The sequence below is a fragment of the Odocoileus virginianus genome, chromosome 28 (genome assembly GCF_023699985.2).
Source record: "Odocoileus virginianus isolate 20LAN1187 ecotype Illinois chromosome 28, Ovbor_1.2, whole genome shotgun sequence".
NCBI classification, from domain to species: domain Eukaryota; kingdom Metazoa; phylum Chordata; class Mammalia; order Artiodactyla; family Cervidae; genus Odocoileus; species Odocoileus virginianus.
In genome coordinates, this window is record NC_069701.1 from 40,670,202 (window position 1) to 40,680,295 (window position 10,094).

General features: G+C 58.4%; 1 protein-coding gene across 2 annotated transcripts; it reads right to left on the reverse strand.

Moving 5' to 3' along the window:
- Positions 1–1,737: 1,737 nt before the first annotated feature.
- Positions 1,738–8,969, reverse strand: LTO1 (LTO1 maturation factor of ABCE1). Of its 2 annotated transcripts, XR_011484426.1 has the most exons (6): positions 8,797–8,969; positions 7,387–7,492; positions 6,242–6,312; positions 3,391–3,508; positions 2,325–3,133; positions 1,738–2,257 (listed from the first exon to the last, which is right to left on the reverse strand). XR_011484426.1 is itself a non-coding variant. In XM_020900359.2 (5 exons), the coding sequence occupies exons 1-5, from the start codon at positions 8,844–8,846 to the stop codon at positions 3,065–3,067; spliced, it is 414 nt and encodes a 137-aa protein (XP_020756018.1). In that variant the 5' UTR covers positions 8,847–8,969; the 3' UTR covers positions 1,738–3,064. The 2 variants fall into 2 exon arrangements, 1 of the variants encoding a protein (XP_020756018.1); XM_020900359.2 differs by having other exon boundaries at positions 1,738–3,133.
- Positions 8,970–10,094: the final 1,125 nt, after the last annotated feature.

Here is a 10,094-nt window from a genome sequence, read left to right on the forward strand (position 1 = left end):
CTTCCGTCCCCCAGATCCCTCCATTCTCTCCTCACCACTGGGTGGAGAAACACAACGGGCTAAAGGTGAAATAACTAAGTGTGGCGGGCTGCAATCCCACCTCGGGTGGGTGCAAAACCCTTCAGCCATCACAGTGCCTGAGAGCGTAGCCCCAAAGGATAAGTTCAGCTGGAAGGTAGATTAGTCTGCTTATTCCCAACTATAATGTTCAAGAAAAACCAAACGGAGTAACTTCAACTTTTAAGTGGAATGGCGTTCTTCTCTTCCAAGTTAAGTCTGTCCAGGCAGCCAGACAGGGTGGATCTTATGGGCTGAATGATGCCCCAACCAACATTCATGGTGGAGAATGGATCCCCAGGACCTCAGAATGTGACTGTATCTGGAGATGGGAACTTTGAAGATGTCATCAAGGTAGACCCGGACCCAGCAGGGCTGCAATCCTGAAGAACACAGGACGCCCACGTGAGCACATGGGGAGGAGACAGCCATCTGCATGCCCCGGAGAGAGGCCTCAGGATGGACCAGCCCTGCCAACACCTGGGTCTTGGATTCCAGCCTCGACTGGGAGACAGCAGATATCTGTTAAAGGCTCCCGGTGTGGGGCATTTGCTGTGGCAGTCCTGGCTGACTGGTAACGCGACACAGAACACGCCAGGGGATTTCCAATGGGGCAAGGGTGAGCAGGCCTTGGGAAACCTGAGCCCCCCAGAGAGGGGGTGAACCCTTGGTGAAACCTAAGGGTCAGGTGGACAGGAAGAGATGGGACGGGATGTGGCAGATGGTGAGCAAGGCATGGAAACCCGACTGCAGAGGCATGGAATTTCCCAGGCAAGAAAGACAGGGGCGGGGCGCCATTTCCTACTCCAGGGGAACCTTCCCGACCCGGGGATCAAACCCACGTCTCTCACGTCTCCTGTATCACCAGGCAGATTCTTTATACCATTGGCACCACCCGGGAAGCCCAGAGCAGGGCATGCACAAGGCTCCTGGAACTCGAAGTCGGCCAGTGGGCACCTCGGGGGCTGGTTGGCACAGCTCCTCGTGACAACATCAGGTCAGGGGGTCCTCCTGGCTCGGCCCTGCCAGGCACAGGGGTGGCTCCATCAGGACCTGCCCGTCAAAAGTCTGGTATCACATCCCCATGGGACAACTTCCAAAAGAGATCCCGTCTCCTCAAGAGTGAGGTGACCTTCCCCGGAAGCCCCCCAGCGTCCTCCACCATCTCATCACCCAGAAGAGCAAGCTTTCTGGACTCCATGGCTGGAGGCGGCATTGTGGGGTCAGAGTGCGAGCAATGGGGCAGGGACTGTTTGTACGATCCAGGACGCCTCTCCGGTGACCGAGGGTTCCCGGCCATGGGGTATCGGCTCTCGAGGAAAGAGCCGGGCGGCCACAGGGCAAGCTCAGGGTCTAGGGGCCCTGAAGACAGTGACAAGGCAGCTGAGCCCCTCGGGATGGGGGAGAGGAACGGGCTGCTGCGGGTCTGCCTGACACGGGGCCACGGAGAGGCCAAGACGGGGCAGGAGGGCAAGGGGGCAGCGGGGACGCATGCGAGGGGCTGGGGGCTGGCGGCAGCAAGACCGCCCTCCTACAGAAGCCGCCTCCACGTGATTAACTAAAGCCGGACACAAACGCAAGAGGGGGCTGCCCCGTGCGACCCTGGTTCCTCCCCCCCCAAATACCATGGAAGAAGGAACAAATTCACTAGAAGTCACATCAGAAAGGTCCCAACCAGACTTGGGCTTTAAAATATGCTGTTTATTTTTTTTTCTCTAATTATAAAAATAATACATTATCCAAGGAAACACAAAATTCTGCCCAGGAACACAACAGCGCCCTCTACCCCGCTGGACGGAGATGAGCTGGCGGTCTCTGTGACGACGGCGGGCTGAGGCCCAGCCCACCCAGAGCTAAGAGGCTGCAGGCCAGGAACACATGGCGAGACGCGTGGATGGCGAGCTGGGCAGAGCCGCAGTGTGTCCACCAGCCTCGAGAAGCCGTGCCTCCCTCCTCGGCGCCCGGCCAGCCGAACGTCCAGGCCCCGCAGGGACCCTCAGCAGCTGCCAGAGGAGCAGAGCGCACCCAAATGCTCTGGGAGGATTGTAAAAGCTGGAGTGGACTCGCAGCGACCCCAAGGTGTCTGCAGGCGGAGCAGCGGCCTTCAGATCTCCCCCCGGGACCGTTCTTAACGGCAGGGTACCTCCCCGCACCCAGGGACGTGGAAGGGCACGTCCCTGCTTCTGGGGACAAGGCTGGCCTCTCCTCCTCTCCGCCGGATGCTCGCGTCCATGGAGGTGTCCTGGCTCCCCAGGGACAGGGCCGGCCTCTCCTCCTCTCAGCCGGATGCCCACGTCCAGGGCACAGGAGGCGATGAGCACAGCGCGGACTGTGGGTGCGGGCGTGTGTCCCAGGCCGGGTACCAGGAGACACGGTGAATGCCACGGCCAGAGTCCCAGCCCTTGGATGGGGCAGTCTCTCAGGCCTCGGGTTCCTCTATAAACCGTGCATAATGCCCACCTCGTGGGCTCCCGAAGGGATGAAATAAAACACCAGGAGCAGGTCCCAAAGCACTGGCACATCTCGAGGCTCAGTACACGCCACAGTACCCATCACTCCTCCAGAGCCAACCCTGTCTCCTCATTTTTAAAAAACGGCCCCTCTGAGCACTGACCAAGGCCTAGGGAGTAACAGGGGTGTCTCTTCCATCCAGAGCCAGGTCTGGATCCAGCCAGGCCTGCCAGATAGATGGCGGGGACCCATGAGTTGGCGGCCTGGACCCTGGAGCGGAGATGAGCAGCCTTTGAGGTCTCTACCAGGGCCGCGCCCAGACTGCGGGGCAGACAGGACCTGACCAGGGACGGGCTTGTGCGGAGGGGCCCCTGGAGGGTGGGGGACGGAGGCCACGCAGGGGGACCTCAGGGAACGGGGCCGTTTCACCGGCCAGACTGGAACCGACCCTGCAAAACGATGAATCCTCCTCACTGAATGCCTTTAATCACATTTTTCAACACTCAACACACGAACATCTGCTCCTTGATGTCCTGTCTTTGTTCATCTGTCGTCCTCAGAATGAAAGTCCAGAACCTTCCGTGCTGATTTTAAAGTCGGGCTGAACGTTCAGTAATGAACAAAACTGGAAACACAAGAGGAAAAAGGTGGCTTTTTAGATGAGTGCAGACTTCTCTTTCGAGGCCACCACCCTCCACGGGGTCCTCGCACCTGCTCCCCAGATGGATCTGGTTTCCTCACATCAAGGTACATGAGAACTTGCTTTATGGACCAAAGACACGGCATGGGTGGCCCCAAAACTGTTAGCAAAGGGGGCCCCGGGGCACCTAGCCACGTCTAAGACAGGCACCCCGATCAGCAAGAAACACCCGGGACACAAACCTGCTTAAACTTCCCTCTAATTCTGTCTAAGTCTTCGTGAAGTCTGTCGTAAGTAGGGTCGTCGTAAGGGAACTTCTGAATCATCCCAATCAATGCCTCTAAGACCTTCATCTTTTTGCTGTAAGACACAGAAAGAAAGACCTTCAGTCCCCGGCACGGCAGGCTCGGCCTATGCAGCCAGGCGCCAGACGCGCTCCTCAAGGCAGTGGTGCTGAGCACGCCGGGGTTCAGGAGCTGGCGGCTAACTCAGTCATCACTCAACAACCTTCCCTCACCTGGCAACGGGCGCCTGCCCACCCCTGCACCCGACGTCAAGTGAGAACCGCCCTCGCCGGGCCGGCTGCGGCCTGGACCAGTGGTCGAGGCGACGCGACGAGCACCCAGGTCACCAGTCCCCAGGCCTGACCCCGGAGCACAGGACCAGAAGGAAAGAGCGCAGGGCATGGCCACGCCTGTTCCCATCTGGGGGGTTTCTCGGATCTAGAACCTTCACACTCAGGCCCTCGGGGAGTTTAACAGCAGGTAAACACCAAGCCTGCTCCATCCACAGTGTCTGCTATCTGAGTTCAGCCCCCTTCCCCAGAAAAACGAGGGGCTCAGCCTTGAGCAGGATCGCCCTAAGGAACTCAGGGACTTCACGGCTCTGGGCCTCGGCATCCTCATCTGTAAAATGGGGCCCTGACGGCCACCTCCCAGGCTCAGGAGGATCAGTAATTCAGAGAAAGCCCAGGACCTGTCACAGAACAGCGCTGAGTAACCGTCAGTCTCCACCACACCCTGGAGGCCAGGGCTCCTACTGGGGAGGGCAGGCGCCCTTCTGGGTCACGGGCAAGCGACCCTGCCCACCTTCGATCACCGGGCGTCAGGAGCATACTAGTATCTGTTCCAGGGAATCTCGAAGGACTCATCCTTGGGATGAAGCGACAGCCATTCAAAGCGACCAGGACCGCTCACATTTGCTGCTCTTAAACCAGTTTACAGAATTGCAACAGCTGCCTCTCGGGGAAAACACAACCGCGTAGCATCACAGCGAGCGAAGGAAAGCGCCGAGGCACTCAGTCTCCAGCAGATGGAAGGCAGGTGCCCACACGTGGGGACGGCTGTGCGTGTCTGGACGCGGGGACCACCACCCACTCTCAATTCCGCGAGCAGCCCCGCCCGACAGCCGGTCACCGCAGCTGCACCAGATGCACTCAGCCCAGTGAACGGTCAAGGCTGGTGCACGCCCCGGGGGTGTGGCCCGCTCAAGGCTCCAATAAGGAAAACGGGGCTCCACCGGCCTGCGGGAGGGCAGGGGCATCTCGGGGAGGGTCAGAGAGCCAGGGTCACCCACTGGACACCCCATCCTGCAGGCTGAGACAGGCTCCCACCACCTTCTCCAGGGTGAAGAGTCCCCGGCTTCACTGAGTGAGGACATCCAGGGCTGGCGTTTCTCTTTTAACATCATTACTTGGAACATAAAGCAGCGGAAGGGCCTCTGCCCGCCTTCTATCTTTTTTTAAAAAACTATAGAGACTCAGAAAATCCAAAAATCACTCCTCTAAGATAAAGGGGTTTAGGCTGCGGTTCAACACCACCAGGCTCTGCTGGTGGGGTGGGGGCAGCAGGGCTCCCACCAGCCCTGACACAACCCACGCGACCCTCCGTCTGATGGAGCCTGGGGGCACGGCTCTAGGACAGGGGGGCCCCCTGCCCCGGGTGTGAGTTGGCAACCCCCAGGTACAGGAACCTGAATGCCCTCCGTGAGCTGCAGACACCAGCGCAAGGAGAGCGGAGGCTACTGGGGAATTCCATTCCAGGTGCGTCCCGCCCACCTTCGGGACCGGGAGTGCAGAGGCACCTTCAGCCCTGACCGCCCCCAGGGCCGCCACCCACCGTCCCAACCAGATCATTGGTTACCCCGCCACCCCGCTGGGTCTTTAGAGGAAAACCCCCTAGAGGTGGCCTTGCATGACAGACGAGTCTGGTCAGCTCCCACTTGCTCAGTGATGGGACAGCTCAGACAGCAGCGACCCCAGGATCACCCAGACTCTGTCTCGAGTATCCCTGCTCCGACAGGTGAATATGGTGGTGACACAAATTCTAGAAATTCAGAACATTCCAAATGACAAGTCACATGGACGGGGGAATGCCAGCTTCTGCACTCTGTCACTCACACTCCTGGAGCCTCTTCCCGGCCAGGCAAAGCCACCGGGCATCCGAATGACGCAGAGCAGCCACTGAAGCCCCACGTCCACTCCCCTGAGCAGCAGGACAGACTCGCACGGAAGGGTGAAGGGTGAAGACCGCAGGTGGGGACACGGTCCCGGGGCTTCGGGAAGCGGCACCCCGCAAGAACAGGTTCAGAAGGCTACAAACGCTACAGAGGATAGCTAAAGGCTCCTTAGTGCTTCCAGGCTGATACGGCAAAACACATGGACCTTCTGGCTACATTAAAAGTCCCGGTGACGACGGAGTCACCATTTCTGAGCCTGGATCACACCCAGACTACTGTGCTCCGTTTATCAAAAGCTCAGGGGAAACGAGAAGATGAAATCGTTTCCAACCCGCCTTGACTGGCAGGGCCGCTGAACGTCACCGAATGCTTGGAGGCCTCCAGGGAAAAGGCGGGGGAGATCAGAGGACTCTTGGGAAAACAGTAGGTGTTCATCCAACACCCAAAACGGGCCCAGCACCTTCCAGGTACTATTTCCTGTAAACCTCGTAACAATTTCGTGAGGTTCCTTCAGCCCGATTATCTTCTCTGTGCTACAGACGAGGAGACGGGGACTCTAACCACCCGAGATCAGGGTGCACCATGGAGCTGCAACTCCGGCCCCAACGCAGAAGAAGGAAGGAGGCTCAGCTCTACCTGTCTCTCTCAGTGGCGCGACCGTGCAGGAGGCCTCTCCAAGCCAACGCGAAGCCTCGGTAGCACCCGATCTGTGAATTGACGAGACATTTAAGAGTGTGATGAGTAACCGAGCGCTGTATGTGATCTAATTATCAGGCTCTCAAAACTAAGGTGGCGGAGGGCAGGAGGGGGCGCAAGGGCGTTCTTCTCGTACTGTCCTGGAGCAGGAAATGGAAGTCAGAGGTCAAGTCATCAGCGGGACAGCCAGCCTCCAAGGTGGCCCACTGGGCCCCAGCTCCCCGCTCCGCTGGTACGTGTGCCTGCGAGGTCTCCCGACTGTATCGGGTGGCCATGATGAGCAGAACACAGAAGAGGAGGCAGCATGTGACCTCTGGGTTTAGGTGTTAACAGGCCATGTCAGCTCTGCCCTGCCCACCTGGGCCATCCACACAGGGTCAGGAGGACACTCGGGCGGCCCTATGGAGACGTCCACGCGCTGAAGACGGCCGAGGGAGCGGGCCACCTGAGAAGCACCTCTTCTGGCCCCAGGCAAGCCTTCGAGTGGCTGGCAGCCCTGGCTGACTCTTAGCTCCAGCATCAATGCCCTGAGCCAGAACCAGCTGGTTCAGCTGCTCCTGGACCACGGACCCCCAGGACCTCTGTCAAATGAGTAACACTGGTTGTCTTAAGGCCACGTGGCTTGTGCTGATTTGCTTTGAAGCCGAAGATGCCTAATACAGTTCTGATGGCCTCTGACTTGGCTGTTTATGGCCAGTTACCTGGAAGTGAGGGCCTATCCAGCACAAAAGGCAGGAGAAAAGGAAAATCGGGGACTTTATGGAATTCCAGTGTGAATACAAATGGCATGCTGTCACACGACACAGGGCGCTCACTCTCTGCAGGAGGCCTGACATCCACTGAGGTGACGGGGGACTTGTTTTCCTCCAGCCCACCCGACTGCGTCATCGCCACACAGCCACATGCTCTGCAGGCTCTGCCCTAGGATATGAATCCATCACATTCTATCTGGCCTACTGCCACTTTAAGAGGCCTGAAACTGTGGCTTCTGTGGCTTGATCATACCGACCATCAAGGTAAACTGTCAACAGTAAAAGAACAGGACTCCTTTCTAAGTGGGGGGGGGGGGGGGGGTCCCCACTCACTTCAGATCCGACTTTAGCTCCATGGAGCGTGCCGTGCTGTCTCCCTTCAATCATACCCAGACTGCTTCCTTCTTCATAGCCTTCCCGGTACCCTTCCCTGTGAAACCTGCGATGGAGAAGCAGCAAGACTGAGTAAATAAACAGGAGAACGAGGATTCTTCCTGGAAAAATTCTTCTCCTCCACGCGACCCAGACTGCAAGACGAGACCTAGTATCACAGAAAACAAAAGAAGCTGAGCCATAAAGCTTAGGTCCAATGTCAGCTCCGCCGCTCCTGAAGCCTCTGCTTCTCAAGCTGCTGTGTGCCTTGAAGCCAAATTCAGCTCTTCCACAATGAGGAAGCCAGGCTGAATCAGGGACTCCCAAACTGGGCAGAATACTGGAAACAACAGGAAAATCCCAAAGATACAAATTCAGGAGCCTCGCCCCTCATGTTCAGTAAAGCTCAGGAACCTGCTTTTTCAAATCTCCCCAGTGACTTAGTCAGCAACCCCAGTTCTGTGAGTCTGTAAGCTAGACTGTTTGCTTCAAAACAAACAGACAAAGGAAACTGCTGTCTGCACCAGGCTTTCCATCACACCTCAGGAGCCAGGCAGGGAGAAGTGCCATCAGGTCACTGCAAAGCGTACCATGCCTGCAGAGACTGCGGGAGAATAAAGGCTCTGACTTACAGGGGCCGGCAGTGGAACTGTCACCAGCACAACCCACGAGCCACCAAAGTGAAAGGGGCAGGCTGGAGCCCCCAGTGAGGCCAAGTGTGTCACTCCCACTTATCCTGGCTCCCGCCCTGGGAGTGACCTTGCCTCCCCATCTCAAAGACGGGATCTAGTTCACAAGTAGGGATAAAATAGATAACGGGGGTACAAGGCTTAGTTCAGCATGCAGCTCACAGCAAGTTCCAAATGAACTGTCAGCGACTGATCGCTTACTGCTCCCTCTTTCTCACGGTCGTCTATCGATGTCTCAAGCGGGCCAGGCACTGGAAGACGGCCATCAAAGCAGCCAAGAGCCCCGCTCCTTGTCATAGCCCCTAGGCGCTGCCCAGGGGCTGAGGAGGGAAAAGGATGACGCCTGACACCTAGATGAGCCTGTCCGTGAATACGGCCGTCTGTCCACCACTGAGGAACAAGAAAGAGGTGGGCAGCGCCCAGATGGCAGAGGTCCGCCCCACCCGAGGACTGGGCGTCTATGGAGGGAGGCAGTCACGAGGCCGAGCAGATGCATGGAGGCAGCCCCGGAGGAGCAGCTGGGTGCCTGGCGCTAGCCCGAGAAGCCGACGAGTAAAGGGGAAGTAACAGCATCCTGGGCCCTCCCGCGCCGGCCGCCTCTGCGGCTTCAGGGCGCTCCCGCAGGGCCGCACCCCAAGGCTGAGAGCCAACACGCCAGGGCGGGGGGCCCCGACCCACCCACCTCTCATCTGCCATCACGACAGCGTCTAACAAGTCCTGCTCCCCGGCCATGGCGGCCGCCGACCAGCCCCCGCCCGTCGGGCTCCGCCGCCCCGCGATGGAGCCGCGGACACGCGAGGCCACACCGCGCGGAAACCCCGGCCACTCGCGACGCCGAGTTCACTTCCGAGGGCGGCCGCGCGGGGCAGGCCGGGTAACGACGGCACGCCGGAGGGCCCAGCAGGCGCCGGCGCGGGCCCAGGGCGCGTGCGGCGGCGGCGGCGGCGGCGGCGCTGGGCGGGGCTAGGCGGGGACGCGGCCCCGCCCCGAGGCCCCTTGCCCCGCCTCTCGGCTCGGGCTGCGAGCTGGTCGGTCTGTCCCCGCCTGGAGCATCTACCTGGCTACGCCGGGCTGACCCATGATCTCACTTTCCCAAAACCAGGCAGAGGCCACCGAACTGCCAACAGCGGCTCAGAAAGGACCAGGGAAAGAAAATTTATCAAAGAACCAAACGCCTCCTGGAACTCTGGCTAAGAGGCTCTGGGCCCGTGGGGTTTGAGGGGGGAAAAGTTCCAGGAAATGCAATTCGCGGAATGGAGACAGTACCCAGAGAAGAGTGGCCCGGTCCCCTGCCGACCCCGATCCACAGCCAAGGGCCACCCTCCAGGACCAAGTCAGACTTGAGACCCCCGCCTAAAAGACCACTGAATCCACGATAACAGTATTCCAGGGCCTTTGGGCTTTTGTTTGTTCGAGAAACAACGCAGGGCTGACCAGACCCCCGGGGAATCTGAAACAGCAGCAGGTGAAAGGAACAGCCTAGGTCCTCTTAACACTCAATGAATAACTGTTGGCATCCGTTTAAAAAACTTTAGAGTTCTTTGAAAACTAGAAATAAAAGTGTTTGTGTTTTTATTCTTGCGGTTGTTTTTAAAGCAAAAGCAGAAACAAAGTGAAAGTGTTGGTCGCTCAGTCGTGTTTCTTTGCCACCCCATGGACCGTAGACTACCAGGCTCCTCTGTCCATGGAATTCTCCAGGCAAGAATATTGGAGTGGGTTGGTATTGCCTTCTCCAGGGAAATCTTCCCAATCCAGGGATCGAACCTGGGTCTCCTGCATTGCAGGCAGTTTCTTGACCATCTGAGCCACCAGGGAAGCCCCAGTAAAAGCAGTGAGTGAAAGTGGCTCAGTCATGTCCGACTCTTTGCAACCCCATAGACTATGAGTTCTCCAGGCCGGAATACTGGATTGGGTAGCCGTTCCTTCTCCAGGGGCTCTTCCCAACCCAGGGATCGAACCCAGGTCTCCCACATTGCAAGC